The sequence below is a fragment of the Apostichopus japonicus genome, chromosome 4 (assembly GCF_037975245.1).
Source record: "Apostichopus japonicus isolate 1M-3 chromosome 4, ASM3797524v1, whole genome shotgun sequence".
Lineage (NCBI taxonomy): Eukaryota > Metazoa > Echinodermata > Holothuroidea > Aspidochirotida > Stichopodidae > Apostichopus > Apostichopus japonicus.
In genome coordinates this window covers 10,981,026-11,000,535 of record NC_092564.1, presented here as the reverse complement: position 1 = coordinate 11,000,535, position 19,510 = coordinate 10,981,026, and the positions used below count along the sequence as shown (strand labels likewise).

Here is a 19,510-nt window from a genome sequence, read left to right as displayed (position 1 = left end):
TTTTGCTGAGAAATATTATTAGAAAAGTTCTTCTTTCATTGTAGCTAAATTTGAAACCAAATCAGCTTTGTATTGTTAGATGCAATCAGTAACCTCTCATGTAAACTAATGTACAGCCATGCTTGCATATAGTCTCTTCCGAGTCTTAAATCCTGTAATGGGCTTCTTGAAGTATACAGGGTACGCACACACAAGGAGAGAATCTTGAGCCAGGATACACATCCCAAAGGGGTTACTGTACACATAACCCAGCTGTCAGATTTGAATATTCATTGCATAAATTATGCACACATGCAGCTTAATTTCGAATTTGTGAAACCATAATTGTTCAAACTTCATATGCAAATAATAACATTTGTACCTCCAGGCTTGCATCCTTATCCCAATGTTCATGCTATCAAAGAGATGCATTACCTGTCTAGGCTCCTGTTAGGTTTAATGTTAATCCCATCATAAAATTTGTACCTCCATGCTTGCAGCCTTTCCGTACGTAACATGGCATTAATGGTAAACTTACCTGCCTGGGCTCCCATTAGTTTCTCTGTTAATCCCATAATATCATCTTTGGCTTGCAGCAGGGCCTTCTCTAACTTCTTCTTGCTTCTGCAAAGTTAAAGTATCCACAAAATGTGCAATAATTTTCCAAAAGTAAATTATCAAGGTCATTATCTCTCAACTCTGTTTTTAGCACTGTTTTAACCCATTTTAACAAGAGAGCACAGTTATTGGATAGAACTATCATTTACTACTTATGATTTTCATAATACCCTTAAACAATCTATTACTAATGGCAACAAAGTGCCTTTCTCCTACATTTCATCATCTTGATCAGGGCTCAAAATTTCCCTGACATCAGTGCCAGAAAACAGCTATGAAAGCAGCGAAGGAGATACGGAAATATCTAGAACTATGATTCTACAAATATCCTTATGATTTTTCCTTGCTTTCTGTTATTTCTGTACATGTTGTTGTTTTCTCACTTCAATAAACAAAGCTCAGGTCTCTTTCAAATTGATGCCTAGCTGCTCTTTTGAAAACTGAAAAACTATTGCTATGGTCTGCCATTTCTATGGAATTACTAACTTTAAAAACTGTCCTAAAAATATTTATATCAAAATAAAATAAAACTGTTAGCAAACTGCTTATCCACTAGAGAGCCTGTGTAGGAGAATGTGTAAAAGTAAGTTGGCCTGATGTTCGATCCTAGCAGGATCTTCGTCAAAGGCTAAATGACAAGTAACAGTAACAGAAGGGACAAAAACACACACAGAATGCAGACAGGTTGATGAGCATGGTGAACACAAAGAGATAGATGTAAGGGGATTAGTAGACAAGGGATGGAGAGAAGAAAGAAAGAAAATATTTGCCTTGCCATTTTCACCATTTAATTCAAGACCTGAGGTGAGTGTTGTCAAAAAGCAATGATTCATCAGTTGACAGATATTTCTTAAAACAACAAGTAACAATCAGTCAAATTGTGACATTCTACCAGCATTTTTCACTTGCAACAAAAACCCTTGAATAAAAGCAAGGTGCTAATGATTTGCGGGAAAAAAATTGACAGTCTCGTTGTAACAAGTGTAGAACCAATACATGACAATGCTTGCAATATCCTTTATTCTCTCCTACAGATATACTAACTTTGTCAATGCCTTCCCACTGTGCAGTTTTTCTACATATGTTACAATTTCCTGGTTTATTTCGGAGAGTTTCTGAGTCGCCATATCAGCCGTAGCCAGAGCCTCCTGAACACTGATGGAAACTTCTTCAAGGTCAACTTCAGCTGCTTTTGGTTGAAGATCTTTCTCATCGATGTTGTTGATGTAAATGGTAAAAAACTGGAGAGAGAGAGAACTATTCATAAAACTGACTTCCTCTCCATTACTGCAAGCAAAACAACCTACAAACTAATCACAATAATGTTTTAAGAAGTAAAACTGTAGTTAAAGGGAAGTAAATTGAAGTCTGCATCAACCACCAAACACTCAAATGAGGCAAGACTAAAATGATTAACAGAATAATGTTATATAAATTAAATACTCATACGTTGCTTGACATGTCTTATACTGTTAGACCTTTCAATCCACTGCCTCTTACTGTATCTGAAAATTATTAAGCACAGAGTATTATTTCTGTATGTAGATGGCACAGTGGTACATGGCCCTTTCATGGAAGGAAGTTAGCTACACTACTGAATGTTTAGACAGATTTAAATATTCTTTGAAATACTGCATATGCATACAGAATAGCATAATAACCAAATATGGCAGACTTTTACACCATTGTAGAAAACTTGTATGAATTAAATTTACAATGAGTTCATCATTTTTTAAATTTAAATTGTAGCAAAAATATAACAGATTCTGATACTTTGCCACTGTAGGCTTCTGTTTGGGGCTTGTACCTGATATTAAAGACAAACTTATTGGAAACTTTGTCAGCAGTTTTACCACAGCAGCATGTGACATTCATCCCTCACTGGCTATGGACATTTGTTGCTTTATACTGAATGTAGATATGAATGACTCACAGCTTCAGAGCATGAGCAGTGGCATTAATCAATCAATGCATCTATGCCTGGACGTTGAGATACATCATTCCCTGAATGGGCATGGACGCAGGCATGCATCACAAGCTGAACATAAGCAGTCACCACTCACTTGAGTTTAATCATTCATCATGCAACGAAACAAGAATAACTAAGTCCTTGAATGTACGTAATAACAATTTGTCGTTGTCGGCATCTAGTGTGTCATCTGACTTACACTGACCAAGTACAATCCTGTTGTCAACCCGGCAATTACCTGAACTTCAAAGTATACTCACATCGTTGATCTGGTTGAGTAGTTTTAGTTTTTGTTCTGTTGCTTCCTCAAAGCTGACGACAAAAATCATGACATGCTGTTGATATTTTCTCTTCTGTATTGCATCTCCAATAACCTTTTCCAGTTCAAGCTGAAAGTGCAAAGAACTGAACATCAGTATTCGAACCCCCAAAATTATATTTATCTTACAGAAACACTTTGCTTTCTTTGAATCTTAGTTAGTCAAAATAAAATAAAACTGTTAGCAAACTGCTTATCCACTAGACAGCCTGTGTAATAGAATGTGTAAAAGTAAGTTGGCCTGACGTTTCGATCCTAGCAGGATCTTCTTCAGAGGCTAAATGACAAGTAACAGTAACAGAAGGGACAAACACACGCACAGAATACAGACAGGTTAATGAGCACAGTGAACACAATGAGATACATGTAAGGGGATTAGTAGACAAGGGATGGAGAGAAGAAAACAACAGGGGAATAGGAGAGGTAGGAGATAAACAGTGGAGGGACAAAGGGAGGATTAAAGGAATGGGGTAGGGAATAAACTGGAGAAGGACAAAGACAGAAAAGTGTGGAAAAAAAAAAAGGAAAAAAATCTTACTTAGAGACGGCAATATGAAAGTTTCAGGACCATTATCATGTTTCGTGCAAGTTGTATGTACTTGATAATAACATTGTCTTTTCTTACTCATCAGGCACATGCGGTAATTATGCTAGTAACCATTCCCTTTATTACACAAATACAATATCGTGCAGAACAGTATACTGACAAGAGCATCAATGACGCAGTATCTCAATACTGGAAGTTCTAATTTTGATTCCTAATTTCATATCTTTGCTCTGTCTCTACAATTATCAATATCAATCATGGATTCATGGTACAACAAAAAGAACTTGCATTTACGCTACTTTGCCACGAATAGTCTCTGCAGGTTACACTTCATCCTGCGAGTGTTGCCTTTAGCGCTCATTGCCTGTTTGTCAAGAGAACGGCGTTGCAAGGTAGAGTAATGTCATAGAAAATTTAAGAACTTGTTTTTTATGTGGTATCCTTCATCTTGGCTCAGTCTCTGTTGGACCTTTTGGTCATATAGTTTGGCGTCAATGACAACGACCAAAGAAGAGGCGAACAACTCGACCATATTCTTGATGCCTGCCTTGAGAAAGCTAGGCCTATCGACCTACTGTATGTTACTGTAGACTGTAGTGGTGACTACCATCAAAACTGTGTCCACTTCCAAGTATCAAAACAACCCACGTGTTTCCATCTCAATTTTTCTGACATGAAGATTTCATGGATTTATGACTTGGAAAAAATAATGTACAGTACAAGTAGATTACAAGTTTTTAATTGAAAGTGATGGGTGGCCTCCTCCTCCCCTAATAGCCACCCCAGTTCCTCTCCATTTTAGTATTTTCTTTTAGTTCTTTGTATATTTGATGTCAAACATCACAGGTTCAAAAGAAAGCTAAACATACTTCTTATAACCTTATAGTTATACATCTTATATCCTTATAAATAAAACATAACCTTATACAATTTTTATAGTTTTATAAAAGTTTTGATGCTATGGCCGGCTCCTCTTTTATACATACTCCAGTGAAAATAAAATGTGATAGATTATTATTTTTGTTTTTAATTCTTTTTTTGGGGGGGGGGAGGGGGGCTATAGAAATATACCAAACAAGCTTTTAATTCATAATGATGCTTCATTCTAGAAATGCACAATATACACTCTATTCCAAATGAATAGTTGTTGTATTATCCCATTAACATTATGTTAAAATTATGGAGTCACAGTTAATATATAAGTTGAAAACTAAACTTAATTAAAACACACTGTAAGGCAATCAAACAAACTTACCCTGGCCCAAAATCTGCCTGAACACCAGTACAATGCTAATGTGGCTATTACTAAATGAAGGCCTAATATAGGATGCACTAGGCCTAAGCAGCCTTCAGCGGTACAACAATGTGTAGGCCTATATGTAATTATACAAAAATACCTGATGGGCAATCAAGGGCAATCAAACAAACTTATTATGACCCTTGCTCTGAAAAGCTACCTGAACACCAGTACAATCCTTAAATGGATATTACTAAAACCATGGAGCTATAAACAGACGAAGGCCTAATATAAATTAAATGCACTACGTAGCATTCAGCAGTACAACAATGTGTATATGGAATTAGTGTGCAATACACTACTAGTATCAGCCGCGTACCTAACAACAGTAGAGAAAATTGGTCGCAAGGGTAGCCATTTTCGTATATCTAACATGTAGCTGCCATGAGTCATAGCCAATCTGCTACAACCCAGACTTGGAGGCGGGGCTTAATCATCAAAAACAGGGAAACGTGGGCGCACAAGTTTTGGAGCGTGTGCAAAAAAGGCTTGCTACAACTGTGTTTCAGCCCGATTTGGCCCAATTTGGACATAAATCGGTGTAAAAGTCATAGAATGAGATACAATTATGGAATAAAAAGTAGTAACTTTTGTTGGCCTATATGATATATGCTTGCTCTGGAATTTCCAGAAAAAAAGAACTTTTAGTTCAGAAAAGTATTAGTGTAGGAATACACCAATGAGGGGTTTAGAAATACTCCACACTCTCTATCACGAGTGACTTCAAACTATAGCAATGTTATTAAGAATATGAAGTGAACGTTGCTACGGTTACTCACTAAATCTGGAACAAAGTAAGCAGCTTTATTGTCTTCAAGGAGTTGTTCATTTAATTCAAAAGCAGCCATAGTCTGTTGAGAGAGATAAACATACAAAGGAAATAAACCGATAGAATTGTGTTGCTCATAAATCAGATGAAAACAGCAATGTCTTCAACATATCAGAGATTCTACTCAGATTATAATATCTAGAGTTATTGATAACATAATTGCACAAATTATTTACTGTACTGCTTCCCATACCAACTTAAGCTATCTGCAACAGTTTAATCCAGCTGTTGTAATTTTTGGTTACGACGAATGCTTTAAAATGGACATTGATAGACGACATCCACTGTTAGCTAAATTTCTAACTGTCAAATAGGATTAGATTTAAGTACACTTGTGAAGATATTACTAATTGCCATATTTACATCTCCCGTTTCCAACCAGATTGGTATCGACGAGCATTGCAAAATTGATAGAGCACAAACAGTGACATTTCCAAATACTATGATAAACCAACTCACTTTAAATTTTCATCCCATTATCTACTTTGCCAATAGTTACTCTAGGTAAGTTGTGGGTCTTACTCAACATTTATCAAAGATTTCTGATTATAACTGTATTGTGACATATTGAACTGTATGGCACCTACAGTATTACAACTCTAGAGTGAAGTAGGTTGGAGAGCTTTGCAAATGATTACAATGTACCAACAAAAATGAAGTGTTCATTTATGAGAGCATATAATAATATCGATCAGTTTCCAAATTCATTTCAACATCAAAAACTTACCTGATCAACCCTTGCTTGAATTTTATTGAGTTCATATTTAGTTTCTTCTGCTCTCCTGTCAGCCTGGGCTTTTAAGGTTTTGTCGAGAACAACCTGAGCTGGTGAGTCACCACGATCTTTCAGAGCTTCACCGATGAGAGCTGAATCATCCTCTGGCTCAGTGAAGACTTGAAGCGCTAAGGATTCATTGACGGAATCCTGAGCCTCCAAAGTTGGGTTCCCGACAGCTAATGCAGCCATGGTGGGATCTGTAACTGTTAGCGTGTGCTCATTTAGTTAACCATCCTGCAGATGTACCAAAAGAAAATAAGACTTTAACACGTAGTATTATACTTTTACTGTCAGGAAACTCAGTGACATCCAAGAATGAATCAAGTGCATGATTTAAATGCATGTGTTCTGTCTGTAAATAATATTGCTATGAGGTTACAACTTGTCCATCCTGCCTTTACAGGGATGGAAAACATGCTATATTAATGACTACATATGGTTTGACTGCTGGGCTTTTGACACTCGGCAAAAAATTAAATTTGATTAAAGATTTATCTTTAAATTTGCATGAAGGAAAGTAATACTTTAAGCAGGTACTGTATATCTTCAACCAGAAGGTAAAATGTCTGCAACATGCTCTATGCAAAAGCATGTGATTTGTAGTGATATTCTCTGTGCCTGTGTGTGCATGGTTTTAGAATTTTTGCACAGAAAACACTCGCTTTTGATATCTGTTCTGTGATCATACAAAGGTGAAGGACATTAGGACCTGTAATAAAAAATTTGCGACCATTAGTGTCAGCCTTACACTATGCACGTTGCCTGAAACAGCATTTAAAACTGTACCAACTACTGTAGCAAGTAACATTACCACTAACTTACAGGAGGGATGTCTACAAAACCAGGACATGCAATTTGCAAGGCTGAAACGTTTGCATTTGCAAACCATCTAAAATCAAATTCACAAGAAATTTGCTAATATTTGGAAATTGCCATTCACACACACGTAACACATAAAAAGATGAAGAAAAGAGTGGAATGGTATTTAAATATAAAATTTTGCTTTCAGTGTAAATAACCCCTCCTGGGCTGATTGCTAACCTTTGTATAGCCAAAGTACAATTTCAGGACAATGGGCAATCAAGCTACTTACAAAATTTCAAGTTAGACAAACTTGGCAAAGAATCAAGGCCAACACCAAGATCTACAGAGATATTTGCATATTCACACAAAGGTAATCAATTTCCAATACTGTAGTGGTTAACTGAAGCTAGAGGAGCTAATAATATATGAAGTAGCGTCATATTATTAAACCAACCACATGAGTGTTTCACACAACAGTAATGTCTCAAAAAGTAGTCTGTAACTGTAGACATTAACTGTGTGAGGAACAATAACATCCCTCTAGCACTACTGTTAGTAACATATATAAGAACCACTGCAATAGGTTATTAAGTAGCATGGTGGGCTCATAATTGACGCACTTAAGGATTGGATTGACGATGTCTGTCAACCTAAAATCCAAATCACTCAACTGCATCCATTTTTCATATGTGTAGTTCCTCACAAATGTAATGATCTCAAAATATTGATTGTTCTGTGCCTACGCAACGTACAATTGAGAAGAATTTGAACACAAAATGTCTGCTGTGTCAAGTTCTTTCATACCCATAAATTGACACATACGTCCATAAGCTAACTGTAGAGTAGGCCTAAGTATACATCCATTGACTTTGGATGCTGTTTGCTATGCTCTGAACCACTTAGCTCAGACAGGTCAGGTCCCAGAGAGTAGTTGTATCATATTGAAGTAATTTTGGTAATTTTTTGGGAGTAAGATTTCCAAATGTCCAAAATACGTGTAAAACTGGGGGGAGGGTGGTAAAAGCTTAATAGAAACCACAATTTGGTCAGCAAACAGCGGAAATGGATTCAAACTCATGAATATGTAATTATGCTTGACTGCAAAAAGTTTAGGTGGCCTGCTGTATCGTTGCTAGTTATAATTGAAGGTGCGTCAATTACTGGGGTGCGTCAATTACGAAGCCTTTACTATGCAACTAAGTTAAGCCCCCTACTCCCTAGGTATGATGGTATATGGTAAATTTGCGATAGTAAGGGCATTGATGTTCTTTTATAGGATTGAGGTGATGACAATCTTGCTGATTATGCTCAGCTGTTTAGTTATAATAATCCTTTTGCAATATGATTTCATTGATGGTTTGACCTGATACTGCAATTAATGGAAAGAATTTGTAAAGGTCGGAAATTAAACTCACAAGAAGTTGACTGTATTAATCTGCTAAATGGCCGGGTGAAACAATCCACAAAAAGGTGTCAACAAGCATAAGAACTTGATGTTTTCTTGTTTAACAGTGGCTATTTTGGTAATTTCCATTATGGCTTTGTAATTGTAGATTAAAATTGCGATTAAGAAAGTGGTAACAATTTCACCTATGACTTAAATGACTAAGCACAGCAATTATAGTAATTACTAATACAAGTAATAGCATCATCAGTGTAGCGAGGTCTAGATATGAATAAAAAAACAGTAGCTTGGTGGGCTCATAGTTGATGCAATTAAGGATTTGATTAATGATGCATTTTTTATATAGGCCTATGTGTAGTTTCTCAGAAATGTATTAATAATCTCAAAATATTTGTTCTGTGCCTACGCAACGTACAATTAAGCAGAATTTGAGCGCATAATGTCTGTCGCGTCAAGTTCTTTAGGTCTCAGAGGGTAGTGTTAACATACTGAGGTAACTCTGGGTATGTTTAGGGAGTAAGATTTCCAAATGCCAAAAGAATGTGAAAAACTGGGGGGAGGGTGTCAAAATCTTCAATAAAATTAGATCAGCATATACCTGAAATGGATTAAACTCATCAAATATGTCACTCTGCTTGGCTGCAAAAGTTTGGGTTGCCTGCTGTATACTTGCTAGTAATATTTGAAGGTGCCTCAATTACGAAGCCTTTACTACATCAAAGTGGCTATTCTTACGACTAGTTGTAAGAATAATTTCCAACTACGCATGCGCAGTTGTTATTTTTATGACCAGGAGTATAGTCAGTATTGCGAAGTTCTGCATACTGTGAAAGTTCGGACACCCTAAGAAACACACGATTTCACCATGAAAATCTACAGGAAGAGTCAAATTTCACCAAAAAGTACGAAGCTACAGTTATTTTCTCTCCAAAATGACCCGTGTGCAAGAAATTACTTACATATTTGTCAATAAAATGACGAAGATCTATGAAGTCTGTTATAATTACTGAAAAAGCAACTGCGCCACCAATTTTATCACCAGCGCCACACTGTGGGTTGTGTGTCCGAACTTCGCAATACTCTAGCAAGAAATACCAGTTCCACAATCACGAAGAATCTTCTTGGAAAACAACGTGAAAACAGTTTGCAGGAAAGAAAGTTTGGCCGTGTATCATACTATAACAAAATTCTCCCACCATATGAAGTATATTTTCAAATGATTTATACCAGAAGATTTAGTTTTGGGGTGTTTTAAGTCTTAAGTGGCCGAACTTCGAAGTCACCATCCTACTATTTTTACGACGAGGAGTAACAATAATTTCCGGTTAGGGTTAGATTTAGGGTTAGGATTGAGGTTTAGGGTTATATATGTTTAGGGTTAGGGTTACCCCTACTACATGCGCAGTTGCTTTATTTACTTTACTGCGCTTGAATTCGCCTTTGTCGTAAGAATAGTTTATAAATAATTGTTACAACTAGTCGTAAGAATAGCCACGGCCTTACTACATACAAGAACTAAAGCCTTAACTAGGGCCACACAAAGTTACCATACTTGGCTAGGCTTAGGTGCTAGCAAGCGTGTGCATCAGAAATTCTGCAAGTTTACCAAACAGAGTTACTTGCGCGAAGCTTAGGCTACTGTTGGTTTAACTTACAACTAAGGTATGCATTTGTTACGGAACTTACTACAAGTGTTGGCCTAACGTTAGGTTAGGCTACCATGGATTTCGTTACTTGAAATTCAGTCACTGTTTGTTAGTGATGGTGTTTGAAGACCTGAAAAGAGACGATGTGGCGTGATGATGAATTGGTTAGATTGTTTTCATTTTGCATGGACCAAGTTACATGCTAAACAGCACTGTTTTAGCCTTTATCGCTGTTCTAAGTCTGTCTTAAGTTCCAAGGCTTAGGCTCCGTCACATATTATTAGTAGCTAGCCTAGGACCTACATGACCTCGTTTTCACACACACAATCATGGAACCTGTCAAGACAACGTTCCATTTATCGATCAGTTTTGATAGTCTTCAATCAGTGGTGTCACATGGGCAAACGTTGCTATGCAACGAAATGATTAGTGCTGAATAGCGAAGCTGTTCGCAGTTAATCAATCATATTAGTATGGAACGCGAAAAGAAACAAGTTGATAACAACCGCGTCAAATGAATCAAATTTTACAAAGGTGTAATAATAGGTAAGGGCGTAGGATAATAATAACAGCGGCAAAAAAAAAAAGATACGTCCCAGAAGTCAATAAAAACGACGCGAATATTTGTAACATTGTGTTAGAAGTAGATATGAGAGGCGTAAATAGTGGTAACTGACCGTGAGTAGGCCTACAATAAATAACCATATGTATACACATGGCTGAGGAGGTGTCATATATTCACCCAAATAGTGTGGCATTATACACGCCCACCGACACTTTAGGAAAAGTTGCAAGGGCTAATGTTGTCAAAGATCTGACCAGCGCTTTTTACCCCTTACCGACACCAACCGTGTTACTACAAATCGCGTACTATGAAAGCCATGTTTTCAGTTTACGTTTTGAATTATATAGCTCCATGAAAAAAAATTAAAGTTCTCTGTAATTTAATGAAAACGTAATGTTTTCATAGAATATTCTAGTCCTCTGTGGATCAATGAATGACAAATACGAAAGAAAAACAAAGACATTTTTCAGCTGAATTGCCCTGATGACATCATCCATATACTGCCATTGCCAGATTTTTTGACAAACTATCACAATTCTTTTAAAATTCGTATCCTCGCAATACAAAATGTTATGAGTATATGGTTTTCACCTACAGATTCGGTACATTTCCAGCAATTTTGCTAAGCGATCAAATTGAGTAACCAGAATATTCTTCTATTTTTTTGGTCGTAAACCGCCGAACCCTGCCGATTGCCAGTCAGGAAAACGCTATATATTTCGTTTTCCGGACAGTGAAACCGATGCGACCTAAAACTTGACAAAGACGAGATAAGTCGTAGTCTTAACACGCACACTACCCGACTATCCACGATTGTACAGGTAATGACGGTCGAGTCGGGCCCTGTCGTGATCAGTCGGGCAAGTGTGCGGCGGGCTTTAAGGCGTGTGGTCGCATGTATATGCAGCCTTCCATTGACTTTTGCATTCTTAATTGTGTATATACAAACACTTATCTCTTATTAATAAGCTGCAATTCGGAATAATAAGTCGCTATTGTTACTTCGGAAGAGCTCAAAAACGAGGCCAAAATTAAGTTTACAAAATGGAGTGGGTGTTGAAGTGTGCTATATTGCACCAAATTGCATCTGAGGCCACCTGGAAATGCAAAAAATTCCAAAGGGGAGGGGGACACCCCCTCCCCTTATACCCCTCCCCCAGGCTGGCCATCAGTCTTCAGCCCCCCACGCAAAAGTACCCTCCTACGCCACTGCTTGTAATAATCGCTTTATAAAACAAAATGTCATTAAACCTCATAAAATGACCGTTTTGCACACTAGCTATACCGAAGTTTGAAAATTACCTTGGCCGTATCAAAGGTGAATTCAATATTTGACAGCTTTAAAAGGCTATATCTCGTCAAGACTATACATTTCAGAATATAGACGTTTGTTAAAAGATGGTAGCAAGAGCTAAACAGCGATTAATTTTCAGATTTTGTTTCCTTTTGTAATTTGTGTAAGTCTTCAATGTGATGCGCGTTTGTACTTCCGTAATTGAGTGTTGGTTAAAACACTTGAATCTGTTGCAGAACGAATGACAATATTGCAAATTGCCTTAGTTATAACACTTATATTTCAAGTGTTTAAGGGTGTCAAATTGTTCAACTGCAGTAGTTTGTATTAAAGTATTTATATAACAGTATACAATGGGATAGTTTCCGAAATACAGAGTATATACACATTAAAATGTTTGTTTGTAGTTATCATGAACAGGTCTAACTGAAACTCGAACACGAGGCTGCGGGACGGTTTTGGAAGATTTTGTTCAAAAATGCTTCGCCGCAATAACAAGCAATACTATGTGACTTCACATACTATTAAAATCGACCGACCGAGTGCTCGCGTGATATCTTCCATTGGAATCTTGATTATGATGTGTGGTTTGGTGGACATAATCGTGGGCAGAGCAATGATTATGACGAAGCGGTATGAAGAAGACTTGTTGATCTCCACAGCGTTAGATACTTGGAACGGAGTGGTAAGATCCAGCTTCATTTGATCTTGTCATGCATACAGTATAAAGAGGTTAACGTTTGTTGAACTAAATCATAGAAAGGAACATAACTTAGTGGCAGCCAGCTCGAGGCTTCCAAAGTCATGTAGGGACCGGGGCTGTGACACCTCCCCTGTCCACCCTCTCCCCTCCCATCAGGCCTGAATGGCAGCATGGCTTACTTGAATTCCTAAAGCGCCGTCATATAGCTTACAGGTGATTTTTCACAGGGAAGGTCACCTGATTTCTGTTACAGTACAGCAAACGAATGTATAAGCTATATGGGCATATACAGACTTCCACCGTGACTAATCGTAAAATATATAGTACGGTACCACTCAATTAGGTGAATTTACTACTCGGTAGTTTTAATCATACATTTCTCCTTCCATATGTATAGACTTTTTTCCCCCCTTTTCCAGGCACGTATATGACATGGCAAACGGAATAGGGCTCTGAATTTATTATTTACTATTATTTCAATATGTAACCCTAAATACAAACTTACCAGTTTACATGCATGAGCAACATATCAATTAAGATTTAAGATTATAGAAATGTCTATTTGGATATCATGTCATGTCATCATGGTCACTAGCGAGTTAAGATAACAGCATTGCTGCTTTTCTAGTGTCCTTAATATGTTAACCTTCCCTATTGTATTGTATTGTATTGTACTGTATTGTATTTATCTTATACAAACATATGAGAAATAAATATAATTGAAATTGAAACCATATATGTTTACTCGTTTGGCGTCCCATATATGGTTGTGGAAATGTGGGAAACATTGCCTATGGAAACATTTAGGTGCCTGTTTATGAAAAAAAAAATTGATCATTTCAATTCCATGGTAATCTTTGTGCTAATGCTAATGCATAAACAGGCACCTAAATGAGTAAACATATATGGTTTCAATTTCAATTACGAATTTATTTCTCACGTATACCCAACACTGTCGTGGGGTGTATCTCTAATCACAAAAGTTGGGGTGGGGCACAAAAATACTTCTAACCACCGTTTTGAAAGTAAGGGACAAATTCACCTTCTGCTCCACTTCTTCCTACGTCTATGACTAATATTTGCTTTCTATGACATAATTTTTTTTTAATGTTTCCGTCATTTCTCCGAAGCTGGCGGTCATCACTGGAGTCATTGGTCTTTTCAGCCGGAAAATAAAGCGAAGGGTAAGTATAACTTACATAATTAATTCGACAATAAATCCTATATTCACTTGCTTCCATTTGTAAAGAATTGATACGAAAGGCATGTTTATAATTTGTTCATAACAAGATTTTATCCAACTCTATATACGTATCAAGCTAACGTTATTGGCAAAGGTATGTCTCAGACGAAGTTACATACAGAAAATATTGAGACCCTCATCACTTTTGGAATTAAATCTCATAAAATATATCGTAAGATTTACATGTTTTACGTACGACGGTTTAGTTAATTATTTTTTATTCTAATTATTATTATTCTAATTATTATTATTATCTTTATTGTCAATGCGATACAATCATCACGTGCCTTAAAGTTAGTCTATGGCTGGCCACCGATTTTGTCCAGTTGTAAGTTGAATACAAAATTAAAATCTCCCGCAAACAGAATGGAATCGCCTTTGAAAGAATTTGCTTTGTCGGCAATCTGTGTAAAAATTGCGGGGAGTCGATTTTTAGGGCATATATAGCACTTAATGTGAGCACAATATTGTGAATCAGGAAATCAATAATAATGTATCTACCGCACTGATGAATTTCTTTCTTGATAACAGTAAAATCTAAGTTTGGCTTGAATAAAATAGCCCCCCCCCCCCCGACTACAAGCAGAACCATGGCTGACAGAGATGTTTTATATAAAAATAATGACGAAACCGAAGAGAAGAGGCTAGTGTTATCACAATATCCATGGTCTGACTCGAACTGATAAGTTTTTTCACTCTCCAATCCCGCTCTAAGAAAAGTTGTTTGGTCTTCCATCACTTCCTCTCCATGCTCCACCAACGACGAAGTTTTGTCCCAGCCTGATATAAATCTTGAACCTGCCGGCTCCATTTTCTATTTTCCTTTAAGTCTGTTTTTGACAGGGCATACACGATACAGTATTATTTATCGGCGAGAGCTCTTCTTGCCTTCTTCAAAATATTAATTTTGTCTTGGTATTATTATTATTATTATTATTAAAATTATTATTATTAATAATAATAATATCATTATTATTATTATTAATATTATAATTATTGTTACATTATCATAATATAAAAAGGTCGAATTTCCAGAAAAAAAGGGAAAATTTCTAAAGAAAATACATTCGTCGAAATTTTGAGAAAGAAAGAGGACATTTGCAATGTAACACTGTAACATTTAATAACTAAAATTCTTTTAGAGAAAACCACCGCCGGGTTTTCTGTCTTCCCCCTACAACCTCCTTAACCCCTTTCCTCCCCTATTATCATAACCTTTGTAACTTATTCGTTCTCTATCCAGTTAATTGCTCTCATGACCATATGTACTCAATACATATATAGTATATCGGATTGCAGGTTTGGCTGCAATAGACCCATCGACTTTGTTTTTGTCCTATACCTACAGTTACAGTGTTTCATGGTATCATCTTGCATAGTTACGGTTTCAACAGCAACCTGTCTCATCTTAATCATTGTATCCAATATACCTGAAGTGTCTCCGGAAGCCAATGCTACCACAACAGTAAGTATAGACATGCAATGAGACGTCAAATTCATCCTTTTTAGTTGAAACGTACTATAGTTTTATATCGACAGCAACTTGGTTTTCCATAAATTAATATATTTTAAATGGTAACCGGAAACGGGGTGGATACAAAGCTAAATAAAGCCCACTAGTAAAAGTCAAAGCATGGAAGTGTTAATGGTTAATTGGCTTATACGGAACACACATCCAACCATGATCTTTGGCTTATAAATGACAGAGATGTTTTTGAAGAACAACTCCCCGCGCGAGGTTTGTGTCTCCTTTTAAGTAACTTAGTCCTAATTTGTCTGCATCAAATAACTTACAGTAAATTTCTGAAGTTGCGTGATTCCGCATCACAAACATTCACCATAATTACCTATTTAATAATAACTTAATTACATAAGTATTAAGGCTCATGATACATTTAGCACCAAAGAGTTACGGTCGACAAATTTGACGTGAGTTTTCTAAAGTAAAAAGTGTGAGAGTAAAAATACGAATGACTTGACATTTCTCGTTGAGACTGTAAATTGTCCACATAAGTGCGATACATGCATGTTTCATCGTTGGACATAAGTATACTATTGTAAGATATGCTTACCCATTTCCCTAACTATTCTCCCCCCCCCACACCCCACCAGACGTTAAAGGCCCTGGTGTCTGGTGATGTCATTTTGCATGGCTTTAACCATAACTCCTTTGCGGCTCTGTTAAGTCAAAATTCATTCCAATATTAGTTTTCTGTTACTGATTTATTTATTTTGTAATAATACATATTATAGCCGAAATTCTTTTAGAATTACTTTCCTTCTATTTTACATGTTGCACAGAATGAAACTGATGGTTTCTTACTGGCCACTGGTGCTGGCTCATCTGCGCCGTTTGGTGGCCCATATGCTATCCTGTGCTGCACATATTCGTTGCAAGTATCCTCCTGTGTTATTGGAGCAATATTAATCTTCTACCATACTATTTACCAAACTGCACAACCCCAGCCGGAGGTCAGTATAGCCTATAGGGTGACTCAGTTTGCATTGTATAGAACAGGGTTTCCCTAACTTTATGCCCCCACGAACCCCCTGTGGATATCAGAGTTATCCACGAACCTCCAACTTTTCGAGACACGATCTGAGTCATTATTATACTATAATACGCATAACAGCCTGTGTCTGTTTCATAATACAGTTATTTATCACATGCACGGTACCGTACTACTATGGCAACATATGCGTATGGAACGCGAAAAGAGTTTGTCGATATACAGTAGGTACGACTTTTGTGCATTACTAAATTATAGGGTATATCAGATTTTAGTTCAACAAAAATGTACTCTAGTTTTGAAATTCAGAAACGTCTCACGAACCTCCTGGGATGGACTCACGCACCCCCTGCCTGCAGAGGTTCATGAACCCAGTTAGGAAACCCCTGGTATAAAACGATCAGATTCTCAACTTCTACGAAAGCCAGAGAAAACATTGGTTAGATCCAAGGGCTAGTATGCATACAGATTCAAACTATTACTTGCCTATTGGGTAATAATTCGGAAAGGTGGGCCGATTGGGTGCTCAAATCTAAGGCTTGGATCTGCAATTCCTGCTGAGTTCAAGACTTTGGCCCGTTTTTTGTGGGGGGGGGGGCTTTCTCGTGGACCGGAAAGAAATGTTTGGCGTGCCGAATTTGCTCGGTTGTCCTTCTATTGAGACCCTTGTATAACATATTGTAACTGTCTAATGCGGGTTTTCCAGCTAGGTAATTTAGAATATATGAGACTAGAATATGAACCGTACGAAACTCACAGACAGCCGCGGCAGCACTAACATCCGGGGCCGCAATGTGCAGGTTCCCCACCCGAGAGTTTGGTGGGCCCATGCCTTAGTCTGTTTTGCCTTAGTCTGTTTTAGTTCACTAAAACTGTTCTTTTTAGTTGACAAATGAACTATACTCAAGTCGATACCATTGTATCATAGTGCCTTTTCTGAAATATTACTTTTATGGATTATGCCAATAAGGACCGTAGTCACGGGGACGTTTCGTTCCTCCCCTTTTCCCAAATTTTGCAGACTGACTTCCAAACGGCTTTACATGTAATAATTCCCAAAAAGTGGTATAAACTGGCAATCAGAAGTCATTACTCACTTGATATGTCTTGTAAGTTGAATATCCACAATATCGGAAGAATTTGGTTTTGGGCGCAATGAGTTAGGCAAATCTCTTACGTGTGTCGAGATCCCTGAATCGGGTATTTCATTTCCAGGAAAAAAACTTCATAATTTCTCAAAATATTATTTGCCTGATTTTTGATAGGGATTCTACGCCTCGTGGACGATTCCTCGCAGGAAGCGACTACCAAGCCATGGACCAAAAGATGACTTGTCGATTACTACAGATGTCGTGGTTCCGCCGGAATCTATCGCAAGTGCTATAACTGAGCCAGACGTGAAAGCAGCCTCTTCCGAGAGCACGATGTACGCATCCGTTATCTACGAAGAAGCAGATGTGGTCTATAGTTGCGTGTAGACAATATACATTACTTATAACATGCAGCCATGTAAACGACCTTTGGGCAACAGCAATAAACTATAACACAACGTGTTGCAAATGTGGCATAATATACTTATCAAATAATGATAAAGCATCCTCTGGCTTTTTAAACTCGTGTTACCAGTACCTCATCAACATTAATTGATAACATTATTACACATGATGATACTGTACTATACAACCATGGACGAAGATCCCGGTGGGGACAGTTTTCATATTATTATATTTATCCACAGTTGTTAGATATAGGACGGAAATCGCATATGCTGGAGTCTATAATTGTTTTCTGGGAGAGGACCCCAGACCCATCGTATACAAAAGTCTGCTTGGATTATTTGTCCCCTGATTTTTTATGCAGACGCCTATATATGGGCGTGTTAGCTCAGTGGTTAACGCCGGTGCCTTCCAATCATAAGGTCCCCAGTTCGAGTCACTCCAAGATATATGTCGTCGAGTTAGAGAGTTGTTGACAATTGACAATTCATAATCATGGACGTTAAATATGAATGTAACAGACTGACTTCTGTCAGCTTGCGGCTTTGATAAGCCAATGAGGCTTCTTTGCGAGTTCCTGCTTGCAGAAGGATCTAAAATACATACAAAAATACATACATATGTATTTCCCCAAACTAAATTTCTAAGCCATGAGATCTAAAACTTAAGGAGGTTTGGGGGCATCATTGTGTCATGTTTCTTTGTTTAATTATATATGAGTTCTTAAGAACCACTTCCAAGCAAAGTAGCTATTTCCCAATTGTCAATGTTATTTATATGAATAATTTTATTCAATTTATGGATTAAGTGACTCCAGAGAGGGTTGAATTTACGACAATTGATAAATAGATGAGTAATAGTTTCATTGGTAGCTTTACAAATTGTGCATAAAGGCGAATCTAATATATCAAATTTGAATAAACTAACATTGCAAACTGTGCATTATCTTGAAGTCAATGTCGGCATCATAAAAGCTTTTTGGAGGTTTGTAAATATTTTTCCATCTATTATTAAAACAAATGTCACCATAAACCTTTCTCCAATGTATTTCACCGGTTGGTGTGCAGTCAAGCTTAGTACGAAGTAGGAGAGTGGCTTTTTTGCAGCAAAATATCACACGCATTGATAGTGTCGGCGCCGTTATATACACGCAACTTCCGGCTGTGAGGACACAACTTTGTCTGAAGAATAATGAATATCGACTAGCCACTCTTCAGGTAAGGCATCAATAATAGTGTTGAAGTAACCCTTCGACGTCGTTTCAAAGAAATCGGATTATCGGGGTTAGTTAACGTGATGTTTTCAAGCACTGCTGCAGCAGGTAATTGAGCCGGGATATAATCTCATACATTAGATGGCTTAGGCCTACTCTACTGATCCCACCATCAACAAAGCAACGATCAAAAAGAGAAGTGCCATTGGCGTCACGAATGAGAGGATTATGGAACAAGGCTTGGAATAAAATATCCTCTCTAGTTAAAGGGTCACAGAAGTGGCCGTCGGGTAAT

At 37.3% G+C, this 19,510-nt stretch overlaps 2 protein-coding genes across 9 annotated transcripts in view; one reads left to right on the top strand and one right to left on the bottom strand.

Annotated features, from left to right (window-relative positions):
• Nucleotides 1-10,592, bottom strand: part of LOC139966427 (uncharacterized) — a 65,577-nt gene extending 54,985 nt beyond the window's left edge. For all 8 annotated transcript variants that reach the window (XM_071969401.1, XM_071969404.1, XM_071969406.1 and 5 more), the window contains exons 1-6: nt 10,232-10,592; nt 6,286-6,570; nt 5,509-5,580; nt 2,827-2,955; nt 1,642-1,838; nt 518-603 (exon numbers count right to left, since the gene is read on the bottom strand). In XM_071969401.1, coding sequence (XP_071825502.1) covers nt 518-603; nt 1,642-1,838; nt 2,827-2,955; nt 5,509-5,580; nt 6,286-6,525 — 724 coding nt within the window. In that variant the 5' untranslated portion in view covers nt 6,526-6,570; nt 10,232-10,592. The remainder of the gene's footprint in view (nt 1-517; nt 604-1,641; nt 1,839-2,826; nt 2,956-5,508; nt 5,581-6,285; nt 6,571-10,231) is intronic.
• A 1,630-nt stretch (nt 10,593-12,222) lies between these two features.
• On the top strand, nt 12,223-18,893 carry LOC139966008 (uncharacterized). Its single transcript, XM_071968648.1, has 5 exons — nt 12,223-12,735; nt 13,884-13,937; nt 15,345-15,461; nt 16,298-16,468; nt 17,772-18,893. Exons 1-5 carry the CDS (start codon nt 12,529-12,531, stop codon nt 17,982-17,984), a joined length of 762 nt encoding a protein of 253 aa, XP_071824749.1. The 5' UTR covers nt 12,223-12,528; the 3' UTR covers nt 17,985-18,893.
• Nucleotides 18,894-19,510: the final 617 nt, after the last annotated feature.

Excerpts from the sequence above, each read along its gene's own strand:
- LOC139966008 (XM_071968648.1), top strand. The coding sequence starts at position 12,529 with ATGCTTCGCCGCAATAACAAGCAATACTATGTGACTTCACATACTATT. Across the intron at positions 13,938-15,344 it reads GCCGGAAAATAAAGCGAAGG|TTACAGTGTTTCATGGTATC; the intron begins GTAAGTATAACT and ends CTATACCTACAG. Across the intron at positions 16,469-17,771 it reads CTGCACAACCCCAGCCGGAG|GGATTCTACGCCTCGTGGAC; the intron begins GTCAGTATAGCC and ends GATTTTTGATAG.